The following is a 22,152-nucleotide window of genomic DNA, read 5'->3' as shown; positions in this document are numbered from 1 at the left end:
CCAGAAGAAAACACAGACAAAAGTAAACAGACTGTGCTGTGGGACAGGAAGGAAGGTCTGAGCCAAACAGGGCACCTGAGGAGGTTCCCCATCACTATGGAAGGTACTGGGTAGAATGGAAGGCCCCTAAGGGAATTATTACGCACAAACAACTCATCTCAGTACAATTCGAGAGACGAAGTTAAATCTGAAATTGATTAACTTGAAACAAGAACGTATTGCTAAAAATGTAAATACTGAGAGAAAAGAACAGTGCATAATACCCTGGGAACTAGGGAAAGAAACTCAACATCATGTAAAAGGAGATCAGAGTAAATATGATGAATCAAAGATCACAGCAACTATACAATTATTTTATTTTTTACAAATAAAGGGCAAAAGCGGCCATAGGGCATGGTGGTGCTGTTACAAGCAGAATGGCAAGATAGCCTGTCTGTAGTTCGTAGTTACAGTGAACCAAATATCAGACCAGGTGGTAGTTAATCGTGACATTGTTACACAGTGTGGGGGTGTGGGCTCTACGGTTCAATGGTTACAGGGGAACCAGAAACAACTCAACTTCCTGGGACAGGTATCTGGGTGATTCTGGGGGTGTGGTACGGACTAGTTAAAGAGTCTCATTTTGAGTGCTTTGCGAAAGGATATGTGGGAGGTCTCATTACTTAAGGTAGTAGGTAGGGCATTCTATTGTTTTGGAGCTAGGAATGGGAAGCTGGAGCAGCACGCTTTGGCCATTTTGAAAGCAATATACTCCCTCTCAGGAATGTTCAGTGCGGCCCTGAGGGCATTATTTTGGACAATTTGTAGTCTGTTGATATTTTTAGCTGAAGGGCCAGCCAAAAGAACGTTGCAATAATCAGGTTGTGCCCCAATGGTGGCTCTGGCAATTGAGAGACAGTTCTGAGTGGACAGGTAGGGTTTGACTTCATTGATGAGTTTTGTTGTGAATGAGGCCGAGGAGGCAATGGCGCTGAAATGGCGTGTCATGAAGAGTGTGGAATCAAGGTACACCCAGAAAGTACCCCCAGTTTTTTGCTTCAGAAACTCTGAGTAATTAAATACATTTTCCTACAAAACCGTTGTTTTTGTGCTACCACAACCAGAAAGTATTCACTGATGGCGAGACAGTGATTAGTGTGTTGTCTATGGTGAAGGAGGTGTATTGTTTATTAAGTTTATTGAGTTTCCTTGGGGCCGACCAGGAGGATTTATTTCGGTTTTGTCCCCGTTGAGGCAAAACCTGTTAGCTGCCATCCATGCTTGGATGGTGTCATTAGTCTTGTGCAGGGTCTCTGTGTCTTTTATATGAGCCAGAGAGTGGGAGGAGGACCTGGGTGTCATCGGCATAGCTTGTGTACGCTATGCCGAGAGCGTCCAGCTTGTTGAAGAGGGGTTTGGTAAATATATTGTACAGGGTGGGTGAGGTGCAGGAGCCCTGTGGGAATCTGCATGTGAACGGTGGTGGGTGCCGCGTAAGCCTGATCTAAGAAAACCTTCATTGCTCTCTCTTCAAGAAAGGAGGTGATCCAGGTAGTGGCTTCAGGGATGAATTGGACTGAGTTCGTGAGATGTCTGCAAATGGTCTTATGGTCCACAGGGTCAAAAGCTGCAGATTAATCCAGAAGGAGGAGAAGAGCTGGTTTGCCTTTGTCCATTATTTCAGTTAGTTGATTAGATCTAATAGGGCAGATTCAGATCCATGGCCTGGAACTGAATAATGGCCTTGGACAATTGTAATATCTACAACGTCAAGTAGATCATAACAAGCTTGAGGGAAAGCCTATCATGGAGATAATTGCCAAGGACACATTGAAATCTGCAGTCAAGAATATACATTGTATAAAATATCTTCAAAATGAACTCACAAGGAGGAGAGAAAAAGCAAGGCGGATCTCTTGAATTAGTCTCTGTAACTCTTCCAATGGACTATGTTTCTCCAAATGAAGTACTTATTTATGAAAATTACGTCATTTAGAGAAACGTAGTCCACTGGAAGTACTCTCGGGAGAAGGGAGTCATTCTACTGACCGAAGTTAGTTTTCATAGTGGTAGGGTCAGCTAAGGGTAGTTTTGGGCCAAAGACCTATTTCACGACTGACTGACGAACACCTTAGTTGATAACATAGGCAAGGACCACCCATAGTGATAGGAAAAGTTAGGCCTTTAACTGTAAAGTGTGAAACAGGTCTTCAGAATGCTGTGTCCTCCTTCTGACCCGACACACCATCTGTGTCAATAGGGTGTTGACCCAACAACGTCCCCAAATGTATATTATCAGACTGGATAGGAGGGACACAGCCTATTGCTGCTGAAAAATACCTTAAAATTCTTAAAGTCTCAATCCTTATTTTGTTTGGCTGACTGTGATGCTGGAAATGCATTGGAGGGACAGGGCCTCCCTGTCCTTATCCTCTACTCCCTTATGTGTTATTTTCTGCATACGAGTCCATTTGGGACCCCTGGTAGTGCAGCTCTTACTCTTTTTGTTTGTAGTGAACAGAGACCCTTGGGATACCCTTATGGCACCTATGGGTGGAGGTAATACTCTGTACCCCTAGTGTATGTTTTTGGACACCTGTATTTTTCCCACAGAGCAGGGTATGGGCTGGTGGCAGCTTCATGCTGATGTGACAGGAGCTCAGAGTATCCTCCATTTTGGGATACCCAGGTCCTGCCATAGGAATCAGTGGATCCTGGTTCAGTCAGAGTGAATGAGGGACAGATGTGTATATCTGGTGTCCTCACCAATTTATTTAGAAGCTGAAGTCGAAACTTGAAGCTTATGCTTGAAGCCCAGCTGGAGGAGAAGACTGCTGCTGCATTTCCTTCGATGTAATCCAAAAGCTGTTGAGTCTGACTAGGACCGACCCAGAGAGGACCTGTCCAGGAGCCCTCTCCCAGAGATACAAGGGATCATCATGCAAAAACTGCTGCTCTTCATCGATGCACACGGGAAGCTAGTTCTGGGAGTCTGGGGTCCGGAGAATGGGTCTGCCTAGACATCGAGGGTCGAAGTTCATTGGCATCGACCAGATTCGCAGGAGTTCCGTGACCGCTGGAAGCCAAGTCTAATCGTGTCCACCAGAAGCAGGGACACCTTGACGCCGTGCTGATCGACGCCCAGAGCCGAGAAAGCTCCTCCTTGCTCCTCCTTGCCTAAGAACGTTTGAAAGAGGGCTCCCTTGCCATCACCGCTGACCACTTTGTCCTGCCGGAGAAAGTCAAATGTTGCCGGCTGCCGAGGAAAGTCCGCCGGTGGGTTTCATGCCACCAGAAGCCAACAAAGATGTCCCGAGGACACTGATGAGTGAAAGCCTGAGGTGCAGCCCGTGGTCTATTCCCGATCGCTGACGCTATCCCGAGGTGCATGCCACAGCTGCAGCACAGACTGGCCAGAGGACAGCGACCAGGCCTGCATCCATCACCGCCGAAGTTCTTTCAAGTCCACAGAGTCTTATTTGCAGCACTGAACATTTTGTATGCAGGCCTATCACACGCCTCATCTTCCCAGGACTTCCACCATCAAGGAAACAATCCATCGTCGAAGAGCACTGCGAAGGTCAAAGCTGCTGCATCACTGCAAGGGTTCTACCTTTCCTCAAGCATCTCGAGGCCCAGCAGCTCCTTCTTCAAAGGGGGTCCATTCTCGAAAGATACCATCGAAGAACCGAAGAAACTCTTCCACTTCAGGTACATTTAAGTGGTTAAACTTTTTGACCATGAAGCAAGGCTTGTTGAATACCTATGGACTGGGCTTGTTAATTCTTTAATTACAGGTTGCGCAGGTGGGGTGGATCCCAACTCAGAATTGTGCATCTATCTCCAAAGAAAACATTCTTCCATTGCTCAACATTAACCTGCCTTGCTTCTCCAATTCTATGCTGATGCACCTTACTGAATGATTTGTATGCTCTGCTATAACTGCCAGCAGTTGATGCATTTTAAAGGAATATAAGAGTGGTACTTCATAGGATTGTACAGATTTGCCATTATAGAATTATTACCAGAGTACAAAGTGTGTTATGTGAATGTATATATCTGAATCTTAATTTTATATAAAGAGCCGTGGTAGCACATAACAGTGTGTGGACATTACTTTGTGCGCGCTTGGGGGCTCACTGTACTTAAGAATCAGCCTGCATCACGTCCTGAGAGCTTAAGCCTTGGTTGCTCGTCCATAGCTACACTGTAGAGAACCTTGGTTGGGGTGCTCTGGCCTCTACCCTGCCATATAGAGGGCAGATTTACACATACCCCCTTCAGTCTTTACACTGACAAACCATTTGAATTTTTGGGGTACCTTCCTTAAGGACCCCACACGCGTTTGTGGCATTCTTGATTAGTTCTATAAAGCATAGGTTGGTGGTTTACTGAGGGTTTCCCCTTGTAACCAGTTGACATGATAAACCCAAGCTCCCTTCTGATGATCCGGTTGTCGGATTCGATACTTCAGGGTTCCCAGTACTCCAGTGCCTTTTTAGGATCCATGCACTTTGCCAACAGTTAGTTCTCACTGCAGGAAACAATACAAGGACTTGGTTTCCCACTTGAAAATTACTCAGAAAAAGATGGTTATAACAATACAACTTTTGATTTAAGTCATCTATTCCCATGTTTCTGACCAGTTTTATTCTATCTTCGGTATACTACAAATTCTGCAAAATACCGACTAACACTGTTCGCACCATCATCCTTCACCATTTCTTAAATATATAGCACTGGGGTTTCGCCCATAAAGTACCTCAAATAGTGAAATGCCTGTGGAGGATAGTTGAGTCTTCACAGCACCAAACGTACAAGTCACAATTTCACCTATCTGTGGCAGCTATTTTTCCAGAAATGGTTTCAAGTTTGTGTTAAATCAATCTGTGAGGCCATTGTTTTGTAGGTGGAGTATAGAATCCAGTGGATCTAAATCCTTTAGGCCCCCAGTCAGCAGCTGCCAACTTTTCTGCCTCTTCTAATTTTTGGCAAACGATTGTGCAATATCGTTTTCCTCCTTCAGTATAAAAGAAGTTGTTTTCCAAAATGTTATGTGGATCACACTGGCACTCCCCTCTATAGTACTTGCCAATCACTCTTGCACCAACATCAGCAAATGTTTTTAAGGGTGAGCCCTGATCTAGGTAGGCCATCCTCTCATATATGACACTTCTGTACCGCTATTTCCATATCGGTCTGTACTGTACAGAATCTAGACAATTAATCCCTTCTCCCCAGAGGAGAGCCACCACCTTTGAGGTTAGGAAGGTGAGCCCGCTCAGCAAGATCCTCTCTAAGGGTCTGGCAAGTGAGATGACACTGGGAGCGACTCCCCTTTCAGGGACACAGACTCCCATTCTGAAAGTTACTCCCAGTCCAACATACACTATCCACCTACAGGATAATTAGAAAGTCTGTTACTTCGGTTTTGAATCCACTGAATACTGACATTTATTCAATCTCTTTGGCTTCAGGTAATTCTGGATCTCGCTTGAACACCACAGTCAAAGAAGGACACACCCTGTTTGTGAGGACGCATATAAAACCAAGAGGACCTTTGAATCGAAGAAAAACTCCTATGCAGTGGGGGAAGTAAACCTACGCAGAGGCAATCCTGGAAAGACGTTCTGCAGGAGCAGTGCCACGCAGGACAGTGGAGATGGTAGTAGTGCGGGAAGCAAACAAAAGCGCTTGCAGGACACCGGAAGCAGGGGTGTTGCTATGTCTGGAAAAGATCTGGGGCTATGCTAATGTCAGGAATTGGGGCTAGCTAACCGTTTAGTTGTAGCCCCTGAGCTTCTATCCGAGGCTATAACCAAAAGACATGGGGCTAGTGCCCCCTCATCAGCCCCCCACCCTAGCAGCGCCTCTAATCGGATGGCTGGTGTCCTGACCGACCAAGAAGCCTAGGTGGGGGAGAGAAACAGTAGAGGCACTGTCTTGCACAGTGACGTGACCACATAGATGTTTCAGTGGGCCTGGGGACCATCAACCAACTCCAGATTGCAGCAGAGACCGGAAGCACAAGATCTGCACAAGAAACACAGTGACTACCGAGCTGAGCAGCGGAAGGGAAGCAAACGCTCCTGAGTAGGTAACGCCGTGGAGAAGAGTGAACAGTGTAAATGAAGGCTAGGAAAGCCACAAGGGTTACAGGAGCCAGATAAAACCCAAACAGACATAATCAAAAGGCATTAATACCCAAGATTGGAAAAGCTAAGAGTTACGGGAACTTGAGAAACACAAACGTTGTTGATGTGGCGAGGCACTAAAGCAAGATCTTGCCGGATACTATATATAAAAGGGCAAGAGGACTTTGGGAAAGCCCTATAACGATAAAACCTTTGTGAGAACTATATTTGTTAAAACCTTCATTTGGAAAGACATCCAGAATCTGATCTGACAAACTGTTATTTAAAACCTTCTTTTGGAAAGAGACCCAAACTGGACGACCTTTTATTTTAAACTTTCCTGGGGAACATTGTTGATATTTACAGATCTTTTTTTTATTCTTAAGTTGTTTTAATCAAGTAAACTTGATTTTTCAACAAATACAATTATAAATAATTTTAAAATTCTTTCAACATCTATAAAATGTAAAAATTATACGATTATCAAGAGAAGAAAGAAAAAAATCATTAACATAACATATCCAAATAGTTGATAAGTACAAAACAGAAAAAAGATATAATGTACATAACAATTTCAAAACAATAATAATGATTCCTATACAAGAAGGTCAAAATTCAATTCTTCGTTCATGATCGCAAATATGAATAGATTAATCAGCCGCCCTGGTTCATACAGAGATATGCCTATTCACAATTTACTTTGGTTTGGTCTCTTAATCAGGAGTTTCAAACTATAAAGGAAGTTCAAAATGGCATATCTAATCGACTGTCTGTTAGAATGAAACAACAGATCACACAGCCTACCACTAGTCGTTATGACATGACCATGTAGTAGGGGTTTAAAGTATACAATTCTCTGCATGAGTAGTGTTGGACAATCCGAACAAAGATGTTTCAACGTTTCTACTGCAGATTTACAGAACCTACATGGCAGCTCATTGACAGATATTAATTTACGTTTGTATAATATTTCATGCGTTGGCCAAATATTCAAACAGTATCGCAGGAAATCATCTCGCAATCGTGAATTAGGGAAAATCAGATATTTTTCAATTCTGCCATAACGTTTTATGTTAAAGGGAGTATCGATAAATGTGCAGTATTGTTTGCACGCAGTTCTTGTTTTCATCCAATCATACTCCCATAAACGCATCTTGGCTTTGTTTGGGTTCTCTAATAGTAATGATATTGATATCCCTATTTCACTGATGATTTCCTGTGCTTTTGTTCTCCAAGTCAGAGGGAATACATCCATTGAGGATAAATGATACTTCGCAATGATTTTAATTAGACCAGATTTATCGATCGCCATTAGACATTTCCTGTAAAATGAGCAAATTTTCCCCTTGTGGATGGCGTATAAAGAAAACAAGCCCAATTCATGTCTCACAATGCATATAGGCTGAGACAATGGTAGGCTTAAAACTCGTTTCCAATAGCAGCCCTCGATTACTGTCCAATGATCATATGATTTGTCCAGAGAAGCCTCTGTTCCATAGGTTATAACCGGGACAAATTTCTGCTTATAGTAAATTATTATTGGGGCTAAGGTAAACTTGCAATATTTGATCTTGATTAAGCGAGCATGAGACACTGCTGTTAATACTTTTTGCTTAACCCGGAAATCATCAGCATTTGGACTTTGATAATGCGTGACAAAGGTACCTAAATAGACATAGGACGACACTGAGTTTAAGGTTGTGGATTGAAGTGGCCACTGATGAGCAGTACATCGCTGTTTTGTTGTTCCAAACTGTATGACCTTGGTTTTCGATATGTTAACAGTTATGCAGTTTAATGCTATATACCGGTCTAAAATCTGTAGTAGAACACGAAGACCGTTCGCTGTCTTTGAGAGCAGGACCATATCATCTGCATATAACAAATGTTTGATCTGGACACTATTGATCTTCGGTGAATCTGTGACGGCGGATTCAAATTCCTATCTTATATTTGAGATAAAAAAATTAAAAATCGCCGACGCTAGCAGGCAACCCTGTTTTAGGCCGCGTGCGGTCTCTATTGGTTTACATAGCAAGCCTTCGTTGTTAAGCCGAATTTGTACGGAGGTGCCTGTATGCAGTTGAATGTTCCCCTTCAGAATGTGCCAAGGACAACCTTTATCCATGAGTTTTTTTATATAGTATCTCGCGGGGAACTGCATTGAATGCCATGCGGAAATCAATAAAAGCCATGTATAATGCTTGTTTTCGCTGGCGAGCATAATAAATGATTGAATTTAAGGTAATGACATTTACTGCAGTACCCAGACCGGGTAGAAATCCTGTTTGAAATGGATCAGCTTATCAAAAGCGACCGCAAACATGAATACAACGTTTTTAAAGCTGCAGTTTTATTTCTAAGTTTTCCGGGCTCCTCCAGCCCGGAAAACTTAGAAAGAAAATGCAGTTAGTGCTTATTTAAAAAAAAAAAAAAAAAAATTAGCACTTCCCAAGATGCAGCTGCAGCTTTTCTGCCTGTAGTCTGCGGTCGCCGTCCTCCGCGTACAGCACCAATGAAGGAAAAGCCACCCAGTGGTAGCTTTTGTTTACTACAGCTGGCTGGCTTTTCCTTCATTAGTGCCGCAAAAGCCAAAGCGAGCACAGCGGCGGGCATCCATTTCACAAAATGGATGCCCCCATGTGCTTTCTTTGAGCTTGATTTGCTCAAAATTTTACAAAGGGACTTGGAAAAAAAAATTGGCAATCGATTTTTTTTAATATTGCCTATCTATTTTTGAAATAAAAAATTTTGGGCGAACCTTCCCTTTAAATTTCAACTATTTGTTAAAAGAAAACTAAGATGCCAGGATTTGGTCAGGCACATGGAAAGCTCTGTCTGCCTTTAGTACACTATCTTCATTTCGACTCTCGGTTTCTGTTATTCGCCTGAAGTCTTCCAACTTCCACAGGGATTAGGATTCTGCTTAGTTTCCCCACCTAGAATTTTCTGTTGGGTCCGTTTCCTTATCTTTGCTTAGTGTCACTATGGTTTTGCACTCTCTATCCCCAAATGCAGCATTTATATCACACTCTTTCAAATACCTAACTCTGTCTCCCTAACAGAGTTTAAGGTTTCAATGTTCCAGCTCGTAATTTTGTAACTCTTTGGTTGTGGCATCGGTCGCCCAGAATGCAGAATTTCAAACTGGTTCTCCCATGCTACGTTGATTACAGGAGTTAATCCTTCGGGGTTTCTCATGTTTGCCGCTCGTCTGTCGGACAATGCTTGCTTGTCCATGTGATGAAATGACTAATGCTCTGCATGAGTCCAGGGATGAGCAGTGGCTAAAGTCCCTACTCCGTACCACACAACTACTAAACCGGCAGTGATTCCAATCCTAATGGGCAAAGCACCGAAAGGGATACCTCCTTTGTCAGTTTTGGTAACGTGACTAAGTGTAGGTTATCGCCTCAAGTGGCTTTCTGAATTTCTGCTCCACCCCATGAATTCAAAACTCTGTTCATGATAGTCCTGTATGCTGAATCCGCATGCCCAGATGGATCAGGCCCGTCAAACTCCAGCTTTGGCGAAGTGTCTATGCCACTAGCTGATTGAAGGCAATCAAAGATCAGACATCTTAGAAGCCGAGTTAATAAGCTCCTAAGGAGCATTCTTTGTACCATCAGTCAATCCAAAAGGTGGGAGAATTCTCCTCAGAGGCTTGCGCCTCTTCATAAATTGAAGCCATCAACTTGAAAAAGTCTTTCTTTGGCAAATGTGTATACATCTTACCCTGAGTGGGTAGAGGCCATGAAGGTAACGACCTTGTCTTCGACAATGGCATCAATGTTGTTGACGCTGGCTTCGACAAAGTAGTGGATGGCGTCTTGGACAATGGTGTGGATGGAGCCTTCGACAATGGGGTTGACAAAACCTTCGACAATGGTGTTGATGAAGGTTCGGATTCTAACGCTGTTTTGTCTGGCCTTGCCTTCTATTTATGCACCGAAAGGCTTGCCGATTTGCTCTTTTTCTGAGGTATCGGAGAAAGGTTCTCTAGACTATACCCTCAATGATTTCTCACCAGATTTAGAGTGTTTGGTAATCTTTGACCTTCCTCTGTCAATGGACCGGGGAATGGTCTTTGCGTGATTCCTTCGAGGGGGTCCGGCCGCATTCTCGAAGATACGCATCATAGAACATTTGAAAGCTTCCCCTTTTTTGGAGGGAATCATTTTTAGTTGGGCATCCGATAACCCCAGTAGAGGTATCAGAGGAAGAAGAAGATGACCTATGACGTATTTTCTTCGCCTTCTTCGAGGAAGATTGTGTCGACCGACTCCTCGATCGTGACTACTTTGACTTTTTGCACTGGGACGCGACTTTAGACTCCCTGGACTTCTTATCCCTCTTCGAAGAAGTCTTCGAAGATTCCCTCCCAGCCGCCAGTTTACCGCGGCGTTCCCTGAGAGATTTTCCCTGTCATGGCCTGACAGGAGCCGCAGTCATCGGTCCAATTTTCGCAACCCAGGCACCACAGGCAGATGCTGTGGGGGGGGGGGGAATCAGTGATGGACATTTTCTTCCTGCACTCATATTTTTTGAAGCCAGACTTCGAGGTTGAAGGGTTTGAAGAAGACATATTTGATGAAAACTGAAGCGCGCCGTTCAATACTCGAAGCGAAAGCTTTCGGAAAAATTGAACTGAAGCCAACGGGCGCGGCTCAAGCTATTTGTACTGCTGATGACGCTGACGCTCTATGGCAGCCCTCGAGGGACATCGACGCCATGACATGGAGCACAGCGCCCTCTGGTGTGGAAATTTGTTTTCAGAAGCAGCAAAGCTGAAGATACGAACATCAAAGATGAGGAATACGTGGGAGGACATAATCCATTCGAAAGCAGGCTTTTGAACAAATGGACAGGGTTTGTAGACAGGGATGCCAAGGCAAAGATTTCAGCAGAAAATGTCTCAAATTTTAGAGAAGGGGGCTTAAAATTTCAAGGGTCCTTTATGATGGCATGGGGCTCTTCAAATACCTTCTGTTTTTCTCTTTGGGGTTCAACCGTGTTGAGTCAGACTTTTAGCATTGAATCAATTATCTGGGCATTTTTGGCACCGGGCTAGGATCGAGTCAGGGAGCAGCTGTAACGGGCTCCAACAATGTGGTGCTGTTTGGCAGCGCTGATGGCTTGTTTGTCAAAAACACTGGGAACAGCAGGTGGGTTCAGTAGCCATGGGTGTGGAAAAGAGGAGACTGGCCTTCAGGTCAAGCAAGGTCAGCTGGTTCAAAATGTAGGGGTACTGCAAAAGAAAACCGATAACCGGGCAGGTGGTGTCAGGTTTGGGAGACAAGAACATTCAGTGGATCTCAGATGCAGAGACGGCTAAGCTTGAGTGTTGAGCAAAATTTGAAGATGCAGAGGAGGACGGGCAATGAGTTCAGAGAGGACCCCAGCGATTCCCGCAGCACCTTGGAATGCATCAGAAGTGTTCAAACCAGTGTCAAAGCGATTTATAGATGCAGGAAAAGCCTGGGGTCGCATCCTTGGTTTGGTCATTGCTAGGATGCACAGTCCAGGGTCTCGCAGGCCAGGGGTGTCCTTTCTTCTGCCCTTGCCAACCACAAATGTTTGTAGAGGGCATTTGCAGGGGGTCTGTCACCTCCAGTGGCAGGGTCCTAGTTATCAGTGCCTTTGTTGCAGTAGGCCTTGTCCACACAGCAGTTTCACCTCAAATGTACCCTTCGGTTGAGCAAGAAGAGATGTTCCTCCTCATTGAAGGCTTCTGTCTTCACCTCTATGGCAGAGGATTTTGGAATGGAATTTATTGCAACTTCCATGCAACTCCTTCTCGTCTTTAAGTTCAAAGTTGAATCAACTAAACGGAGGGTCCTCCCCTTCCCCCACTTCGATTTACTAAGTGGGACAGTGGATTGGACCAGCTGGCTAGAGGTCCAATCCTGACTGCTCTAACTAATGTCTGCCTGCTGATGTTTTACCCAGAAAGCCTTGTCTGCAGGAAATATGGAGTGGGCAGGAACACTGGGAACTCTAGCAAATTCTAAGATGGCAGACCCACTCTGTAATCAGAACCTCTCATCTGTGCTATTCAAACTCCATTAACCTTTCTCTGTCCGTCTACATCAACAATACTCAGTAATCAGTATTGTTGCGAGAACTAGCCACTGCAATGGGAGGGCTGGTTTTGAAGCTCCAGTTCCTAGCTACCTCCCAGGGAGATCTCTTGCTCTGGGAGAGCAGATGCCACCCACCCTCAAGAGCATCAATGGGGAGGGATATCTATGTAACACCTGGATGGTGGCTGGGTGAAACTCAGCCTAGACAAATTGAATACAAAATGAAAAAGGGTTTTGCTGTATAATTAATGTCCGGAGCCACAAGGTCAAACCAGTCATAGTGTATCTTTAGATATTGACATCAAGCCCCCAGGGGTGCCTGTGATTACAAAGATAACCACCCACCTGCTAGAACTTTGCGCTGCAGCAATACTGCATTCAGGAGTGTATATGTGACTTTTTACCTACCCCTGTTGCCACTGTAAATCATCAGTTGCTGGGATGAGATAGGAGACGGTCCCTAGCAGGGTCACATGGGTAAACTATGGTTTTTGGCATGGAGCATTTATTAAGGTGACACTGAAAAGCAGAGATCACCTTCTGAGTGGGAATTCCCTGCATCATTTTATTAAATACAAATGAAAAAAGCTCAGGCTGTTAATCCCCTCACAGATGGCACTGTCATAGTCCACAATCTCACCCCCTTGTTCTGCAAGCTCAATTATAAATCTTATGTTCTAGAGGCTCTTCCTGGCTCAGTTTGCAAAATTCTATTTTTGGTTCTGTAGCTTCCCTTCACAAATCTTGAATTTCTGGGCCTTCTCTTTGGGTTCTCCCTTATGAATCTCCTCTCCACAGGCCCCCCTCTTCAGCTTTGTTTCTTCAGATTTTCTAAGGGCAAGGTCTAATATAGTTCGGTCATTAATTTTCTCTGCCTCATTGTCTCTTGGGTAGGGGATCCTCACTCACAATTCTTGCTGTTTGGCTTGTTTTGTGCTTTCATCTCCTCTTGGCAATTGCACGTTTGGTAATCCACTCATCCATGCTGTTGGGTACCAGCTCAGAATCAAACATTTGTCAGCATTCTCATTCACGCATCTCTGACTCTTGCTCATCTGCTTTCTGGTGTCTCAATCTTAAACCACCATTGACCAGCCACACACCAGTTCCCTGCAGGACTAAGCCTCCAACAACATCCACTTCACCTTGCTCACTCTACCCCCATAGTTCTTCCAATGTACAAGATCACTGGTCACCTATAAACAAAAAAAAAAGTTTATTTCTAAAGTTAGTTGTCTTTTTTTCCTGGCAAATGTTTTCCCTTCTGTCCCGGGACATTTCAGTCCATCACTCAACTGTTTACCTGAAGCAATACACTATAAGGTTTACCTAAGGTCAAATGCTTGGTACTTTGAAAAATCAATTAACAGAAAATAAAACATTACAATTAACCTGTTGAAAGATACAGTTGATGAGTTGTGATGAAAACTAAGAAAACTAAGAAAAATAAACATATGCTGAGTAACTGCATTATGAAGATAAACAAATGTTTGAAAATCAAGAGATTAAAAAAATGCTTCTACAAAATAGATTCTACAAGAACTACAATAGATTGTCAAATAAGACCCTGATACAGCTGGGTACCACATGTAAAAATAGTTGCTGGATAGATCGAGGTCACATAGACTAATAAGTCTTTTTATGCATGTATTGCTTTTTTTCTACGTGTGTGTGTTTTTTAATCTATTGTATCTTAATAAAATTGTGCACTGGTATTTGATATAAGTTTGGGGCCTAACTGCTGAAAGGTCTATCTACCTCTGTTTATTAATTGTGTTCGATTCAGGTCACACCAGCAGGGACATCACATTGTGCAATCACAGAGATTGATGGCCCACATTTTAGGGACATGCTCCTCAGGGATGCACATCACCAAAGAAACAGATGGTGTGAGAGGCTATGTGGCGACCATGACCTACATTTGATAATATGGCTGTGGCCGCACAAGCAATTAAGACCGACAGTGACAGTATTACTTGTTGTGGACATTATTATTGTGGAGCTGCCCCTAAAGAATGGGTTGTAGGAATTGGGCATGGGTGAATGCAACAATTTAGTGGAAACAACACATCAGGCTACTCTTGTCACACACCACACCAGCAGGACACTAATGGGTAAGTGTGAGGGAAGATAGCAGCCCGAATGTGCATCCATAGGTTGGTCATGGAGAGGTGTCCTGACAGGGGGATGAATGCACTTGCCACAAAGCAGATAAATACATTGAACAAATTGTCCTAGAGTGCATCATCACACACAAGTGTTGTGCGTACGTAATCACCTCAAAATGCCCCACAATCTCCTAATATCAAGGCAACTATTTTGTGTCAGAAGAGCGGCAGTGCCAGTTGACGCAATGCTTCAGCAAACCACACATGCAAACAGGAACACGGGAAATCAGCACAGTCCACTGCGTGAATGATGCACTGCTGTGGGCATCCATTACACAATGCCTCAAAAACCACCAAGCACAGCGGTCTTGTCAGTCAGTATGTGTGCTGTTTTCAGAGTTCTGGAATACTCAAAATCTGCCCCTACATGCTTTGTTAACCAGATGGGAAACAAGCCCATACAAAGCCACAAGACGCAGATTATGGTTAATACTGCACCAGAAAAACAATATGCACCCATTACTAAAAAAAGGATTAGAAGTTCATAGAAAGGCTCTCATTACTAAGCAATCAGAATGTGACAATGTCTAAGTCATTCAAAAGTTGAAAATATGTGAAAAAGGCTGGGAGGTCTAGAATTTCTTCACTATGGCATAATATAGCACTGCACCCTTGCATGACCGCTAAATGGCAAATCAAGCCACTGCACCGCCCTAATGTTGAGTGGAAGTCAGAACATCCATGTGACAGGCAGCAAACCTTTTGTTCCATCAAAAGCCTTGCCGCATTACCTTCTACACATCACATTGCTTGGATGAACATGGGACATAACCCAAAAAATGCAAACTTGGTCACCCAATTGTAACCATTTGCAGTGCACCAAGACTAACGCCTATTGTATCCGATCTCATTGAGAAAAGGCTCCAATGTTACAAGCTCACCAACCTGTGATTCTGGCTTGTATTGATCAATCCATGGGTCATTGCGACACACTCTTGTCGGTTGTATAGACGGATTGCAAATTTGCTCTGTGCAGAAAGGCTTCTCCCTTTTCCGGTGCAGAGACTTGCTCAAGCGGCTGGTGTCCAATGAGGAGTCCTCTTTATTGCTGTGATGTCGCTTTACTGATTCAGATGGCTTGGAACCTGGATGAATTGATGAGAGGACTGCGTTTCCAAATAAATCCTCAAATGATGGCTCTACCCAGTCTGTGATCTGTGTAACACAAAGAGAGAACATTGCTAACAAATCCACAAAATTGGTCTCAAATTGTATCCTAAAATCTAGGAGCACGATAACTCACCTTAGCCGACACTAACTTTCTGCTGTAAGAAGTTTTTGACATTATCAGCTTTAATTATTTCCATCCGCACCATGCCAGTTGAACAAATCAAAGAAAGGGGGAGCTAGAAAAACCATACATAGCAAAATTATTGAAATGTATTTCATATACACAGACAATTGCATTTCAAAGAACAAATAAGTCACTTATCGAATTCAGCTGCAAAAATGTATGGAATCAGTAACTGGATTCTTGGAAGGTTAGCATAATTAACTGCTGACGTATCAACAATGTAGCTTTACAGCTCTTGAAAAATATAGGTGTACATTTAGTACACATTACCAAAATTGAGTTTTACTAGGTTTATTGGTATGGTTTGGGATGCTTCCCAATGAAGACTCCCTGCACTGTAAGCCTGGGTAATCTTCATTGGGAAGCATCCCAAACTAATACCAATAAACCTACTAAAACTCAGTTTTGGTAATGTGTACATTTCCAGTCTTGATTCTATTAGAGACACGGTGGTCAGCATTATGCTTTACTTCTATATAGCAAACTCTTCAGCAACCACGTAAAAGCAGTTTTGAACATTTAACCTTAAAGCCCTCAGGAGGACTGGAAACTACAACTCCGAAGTAGACGCTCCATTTCAGTAGTTTTTCCCAACTTCCAATTCCACCAATCCAAGTCTATATCCTCCTCCATCTCATTTCCTGCTCAAGTCAAATTCTCTTAGTTTGCTCATCTGACGCTCATCTTCGCCTCCCAAATCAAACTCTACGAACTGCCTGTAACTGAACATTTCGAGAAATGTAGACGGAATCCTGAGCCGGGAGCCGGTGTCTGATGAAAACAGTGGGAAACCTCTCCTTCCTTAACCTTAAGATATTGGCCTGAATCGATCATCTCATCCGCTTCTCTGATCTTCACCCACAGACAACACAAATTTCTGTTAAAGGGATGGTTCAGCCAAAATGTTTAATTTAAAAAATAGATGGGCAATATTAAAAAAAATCGATTGGCAATTTTTTTTCTCCAAGTCCCTATGTAAATTTTTGAGCAAATCAAGCTCAAAGAAAGCACATGGGGGCATCCATTTTGGGAAATGGATGGCCGCCACTGTGCTCGCTTTGGCTTTTGCGGCACTAATAAAGGAAAAGCCAGCCAGCTGTAGTAAACAAAAGCTACCACTAGGTGGCTTTTCCTTCATTGGTGCTGTACGCGGAGGACGGGGACTGGAGACTACAGGCAGAAAAGCTGCAGCTGCATCTCGTTAAGTGCTATTTATTTATTTTTTAAAATAAGCACTAGCTGCGTTTTTTTTTCTAAGTTTTACGGGCTGGAGGAGCCCGGAAAACTTAGAAATAAAACCGCAGCTTTAAAATCGTTGTATTTATGTTTGCGGTGGCTTTTGAAGCGACCGCAAACATAAATACAATGTTATTGTGTTTGAAAATGGTGCGGTTTTTCTCTGAGTTTCTCAGGCTCCCCCGGCTCACTCAGAAAGAAAAAACGCAGCGTTTTCAAACACAACCGTGTTGTGTTTCTGCCTGCCGTGGCTATCACTTTGGGTCTCCGGTGCTCCCCCAGGAGAGCACTGGAGACCCAAAGTGAAAGCCAAGGCAGGCAGAAACGCAACACGGTTGTGTTTACATGCTGCAGTGTTTCTGCCTACAGCTGAATTCCCATTTGGGGCTCTCGGGCTCCCCACGGGGGGCCCCGAGAGCCCCAAATGGGAAATGCTAAATGCTGCAGTGTTTCTGCCTAAAACTGCTTTCCCATTTGGGGCTCCCCACGGGGAGCCCTAGAGCCCCAAATGGGAAAGCAGATTTAGGCAGAAACACTACGCGGTTGTTTTCTGCAATGCTAAATGCTGCAGTGTTTCTGCCTAAATCTGCTTTCCCATTTGGGGCTATAGGGCTCCCCTGTGGGGGCCCTAGAGCCCCAAATGGGAAAGCAGATTTAGGCAGAAACACAACGCGGTTGTGTTTGAAAACGCTGCGGTTTTTCTTTCTAAGTTTCTCAGGCTCAGAGGAGCCTGAGAAACTTAGAAAGAAAAACTGCAGCGTTTTCAAACACAATAACGTTGTATTTATGTTTGCGGTCACTTCAAAAGCTACCGCAAACATAAATACAACGTTTTTAAAGCTGCGGTTTTATTTCTACGTTTTCCGGGCTCCTCCAGCCCGGAAAACTTAGAAAAAAAAAAACGCAGTTAGTGCTTATTTAAAAAAAAAAAAAATAAATAGCACTTACCGAGATGCAGCTGCAGCTTTTCTGCCTGTAGTCTCCGCTCCGCGTCGTCCGAGTCGGGGCACCAATGAAGGAAAAGCCACCCAGTGGTAGCTTTTGTTTACTACAGCTGGCTGGCTTTGCCTTCATTAGTGCCGCAAAAGCAAAAGCCAGCACAGGCGGGCATCCATTTCACAAAATGGATGCGCCCATGTGCTTGCTTTTGCAAATCTTGAGCTTTAATTGCTCAAAATTTTACATAGGGTCTTGGAAAAAAAATGCCAATCTTTTTTTTTTTTTATATTGCCTAGTTATTTTTAAAATAAAAAATGTTGGGCGAACCATCCCTTTAAGGGTAGGAGTAAGGCAAGCCAATAGTCTCTTATAGCATTACTATTTCTCTACCCTTGCCTTTCCCCTTGCCCCCTACTTGTGTCACCTGGGCAGGATAATGCTAGTCTTTAAAAGAATCAAGACTCCCTGCACTGTAAGCCTAAGTAATCTCCACTCTACGCCAAGACCGGAGGCAAGCATTATGCATGCTCAAAGCTTCCCATTACTGTAGCTGCTAATGCTGAAATCGGCTTAAAGTAAAAAGTCTTAAAAAAAGAGTGACTTGACCAACTCACCGCCTGTCCCTGCACGGTGCATTATTTCACGCACCCATCTCGCTATAGTAGGGGACAAAATTGCACAAAAGTGCTTCTTAAGCACAATGAGCAACTCTGTCACACCTTGTGTCCTGAACTCCTCCGTCCCTCTCTCATAAGCCTTAATGCACATTGCTATGCATAACTCGTCATTTCCCGAGATGTATAGATATGACCTTTGAGCTTGACTTGGTACGCTTTGCAATATTTTATGTTTACGTTTATTGAGTTTATATAGCGCTTTACACCAAAGCGCTTTACAGAATAACAACAGTACATGAGAAGAAGCAAATTTACAAAATTGAAACAAACCAGTGGTACAGTATATGGAACAATTAACTCAGTAGGAGACAGGGGGAAGGGGGGGAGGAGGGGAGGTCACGGGAGAGTATAACACCCTTAGGTGGTTACAGCTTCCTGTATGAGGTCATCGGGATGAGGAGGAAGGTGGGAGGGGAAGGGATGGGTAGAGGATAGGTGGGAAGCGGTAGGGAAGGAGTCAGGGGGGATTGATGAGGAAGGGCTTACATTCAGCGTTTGATATCAAGGCATCGGGATGTTGGGGAAGGAAGGAGGGGATGGGTAGGGATAGGGGGAGCGGGAGTGAAGGAGGATCAGGGGCGTAATGGAGAAGAAGGGCTTTCATGGAGGAGCAGAAAGATGGGAAGGAGGGGGAGGAGTGAATAGAGAGGGGTAGGGAGTTCCAGTGGAGGGGGGCCAAGAGTTGTAAAGAGCGGAAACATGAGGAGGCACAAGGGGCTGGGGGTACATTGAGAAGATGTAGGTCAGCTGAGCGTAGAGAGCAGGATGAAGAGCAGAATGAAAGGAGGGAGGAGAGATAAGGGGGAGGGCTAGGTCATGGAGAGATTTATAGACAAGGCACAGGAATTGAAATTTCAATTGTGAGAGGAATGGGAGCCAGCCGAGTTGGGAAAGTGAGGTAGAGATAAGAGTCACGAGGGCCGAGAAGACAGAGTGTGGATGGAGGAGTGATAGATGGATTTTAGGGTAGTCGGGTGAGTAGTAGGGAGGCCAAAGAGAAGAGAGGAGCAGTAGAAAAGCTGGGAAAAAATAAGGGAGGAGATTAGGAGTTTAGAAGCGTGAAAGGTGAGGGAGGAGCGGATCTTGCAGATGTTGAAGAGGTGGTACCGACAGGCATGAGAGGTTAGAGAGATGTGGGTGGAAGAGGAGGGAGAGAGAGGGGAGTTGATGTGGAGGCCAAGGTTGCGGGCATGGGTAGAGATGGGGAGATTGAAAGGGGGGAGTGGATGAAAGGAGGAGGGGAGGGTGAGAGAGTGTTAGGAGGGAAGAAAAGCACTTCTGTCTTGTCAGAATTGAGCGACAAGAAGTGGGATGACATCCAGTTTTTGATGGCCGTGAGACAGGAAGAGAGAGTGTGGTGGAGGTCGGATTGAATATTGAATGAACCTCCTCATGGGGAGAAAACAATTTGTTCCGACGATTTCCAAAGCCCTGACATCAGGCACTTTCCTGGATACCAAACACAACAGAACCGCTTACTTCACAGATAATTGTTTAATTGACAAATGTTTGTTCTCGGGCTATATACCGAGAAAGTACAGCACCAACTTAACATCCCAGAAGGATGAAAACTGCTGCAGCAGCTCCCATACTTTGATGTCCTTCAACAACTATACCACCGCTGGGCGTTCCCCCCCTCACTGGCATCCCCTTCAATTGCTCATAGCCAATCTACAAACACCTATAGTACTAAACACCTCACCTTTCTCTGGCAAGGAATGCCAGGAAGGGAGTAGTTTTTTACCTGTAACTCCATTTCTCCAGCGTTGGTATCTTTCATGAATTCACATGCTGTGAATATTCCCCGTTGTCAGGCTGGGAATCCCTGGTTACTTTGATTTAGTCATTTTCCAATGAAAAAGCTTCGACCCCTTTGAGTATCCCATCAGCTTTGTTGGGTACTTTTGGTCCCCACCAACAGGATGTCGAGTATATAGCTCCACCCTAGCTTCCCCTCAGATTCCAACCACTCCAGCTGGAGGATAACCCCCTGTAGAAGATGTTTGCCTGGAGGGGAAGGCTGGAGGGTGCATGTGAATCCATGAAACATACCAACACTGGAGAAATTAAGTTACAGGTAAGAAACTACTCCATTCTGCAGCTTTGGATCTTTCATGGATTCACAGGCTGTGAACAGATTTTATAGCAGTATACATGTCTGGAAGAGAAGAAAACAGGTAAACAAAGATTTGAAAACCTTTGCATTTTTAGGTTCACGCTAGCAGCATACATATGCACATACAGGAAAATAAAACGGATGCTGCAGAGCTCACCTTACTGGAACAGCCGTTGAAGGACTGCTCATCCCATCTGCACATCTTCTGTGTGCTGTTGTTGCAGGCAGTAGTGCCTAGTGAATGTGTGAGGTACTGCCCATGTTGCCATCTGGCAAATGTCTTTGACGGGCACTCCTGACCAGAGAGCTGCCGAGGCCGCCGTGGCTTTTGTAGAATGTGGCTGTAGTCGGCAGTGGCCTGTTGGCCTTCGTGTGGCAGAAGGAAATCGCTGAGGATATCCACCTTGCATGCCCGGTTTTGTAATGACTTTCCCTTAGTTCGAGGGGCCAAAGGCGATAAAGAACGATCTTGCTGCTCTACAGGATTTTGTCCGTTCCAGGTAATATTTTAACACCCTTTTTACATCCAGGGAATGAAATGCTCTTTCCACTGGGGAGGTGGCGTTTTGAAAGAATGTAGGTAGAGTGATAGCTGCATTCTTGTGAACTTCAGATGGCACTTTCAGGATAAAGTGAGGATTGGCAGAGAAGATTACTTTGTCCTTTACAAATCGGAGGTATGGAGGGTCCACCAGTAAGGCCTGTAGTACAGAGACTCGTCTAGAGGATGTAACAGCGATTAGGAATGCTACTTTCCAGGTTACAAACTTGATGTGCGTCAAAGATAGAGGTTCAAAAGGGGGTTTCATGAGACTGGCCAGGACTTTATTTAGGCTCCATACCGGTGGAATTCTTTTCTTTGGTGGAAAAGTGTGAAAAAGCCCCTTTAGGAAGTGCTTAAGTAGCCTATCGCTATAGAGAGGAGGTGTTCCTCTTTTTCTGGTGAACCTGGAGATTGCAGACAGGTTTACTTTTATGGAGGAGATTGCAAGTCCTTCCTTTGCCGGTTTCAGTAGATAGGGAAGAGCCTGTTGTGGTCGTATGGCCAGTGGTTGAAGGTTGGGCTGCTGTGTACACCATGCACCGAATCATTTCGATTTCAGGCTGTAGGAGTGGTTAGTGGAAGGTGCCCAAGCTGCCGCCAGTATGCGCTGGCATTCCTGCATGATGTCTAGATGGCCGAATTCGGTACAATCAGGAGCCAAGCTGTCAGCTTGAGGGAGCCTGGGTCTTGATGTAGAATTGCACAGTTGTTCTGCGATAGGTGATTTGCGCGAGAGCCCAGATGGATTGGGTTGTCCGCCGACAGCTGAAGGAGGTCCGAGAACCAGGTTTGTCTGAGCCAGTACAGCACCACCAGGATTATCTTGTAATGGTATCTGCGGATGATCTGGATTGTCTTCCTGATCAGAGGGACTGGCGGGAACGCAAATGCAAAAATGCCAGTCCATGGGAACACGAACGTGTCCCCCCGAGAGCCGGGGTGTAGAATCCTGCTTGCAAATTCTTTGCACTTTGTAGCAAAG

At 44.4% G+C, this 22,152-nt stretch overlaps 1 protein-coding gene across 3 annotated transcripts in view; it reads right to left on the bottom strand.

Moving 5' to 3' along the window:
* The window catches only part of RAD17 (RAD17 checkpoint clamp loader component), a 1,130,765-nt gene that overhangs the window by 975,232 nt on the left and 133,381 nt on the right, over positions 1-22,152 (bottom strand). For all 3 annotated transcript variants that reach the window (XM_069627538.1, XM_069627537.1, XM_069627539.1), the window contains exons 2-3: positions 15,608-15,710; positions 15,250-15,519 (exon numbers count right to left, since the gene is read on the bottom strand). In XM_069627538.1, the coding sequence (XP_069483639.1) occupies positions 15,250-15,519; positions 15,608-15,649 (312 nt within the window). In that variant the 5' untranslated portion in view covers positions 15,650-15,710. The remainder of the gene's footprint in view (positions 1-15,249; positions 15,520-15,607; positions 15,711-22,152) is intronic.

This window comes from Ambystoma mexicanum, chromosome 6p, assembly GCF_040938575.1.
Source record: "Ambystoma mexicanum isolate Mex_15411 chromosome 6p, UKY_AmexF1_1, whole genome shotgun sequence".
Lineage (NCBI taxonomy): Eukaryota > Metazoa > Chordata > Amphibia > Caudata > Ambystomatidae > Ambystoma > Ambystoma mexicanum.
Note: the sequence above shows the minus strand (reverse complement) of the source record. Positions and strands in the feature narration are given on the sequence as shown.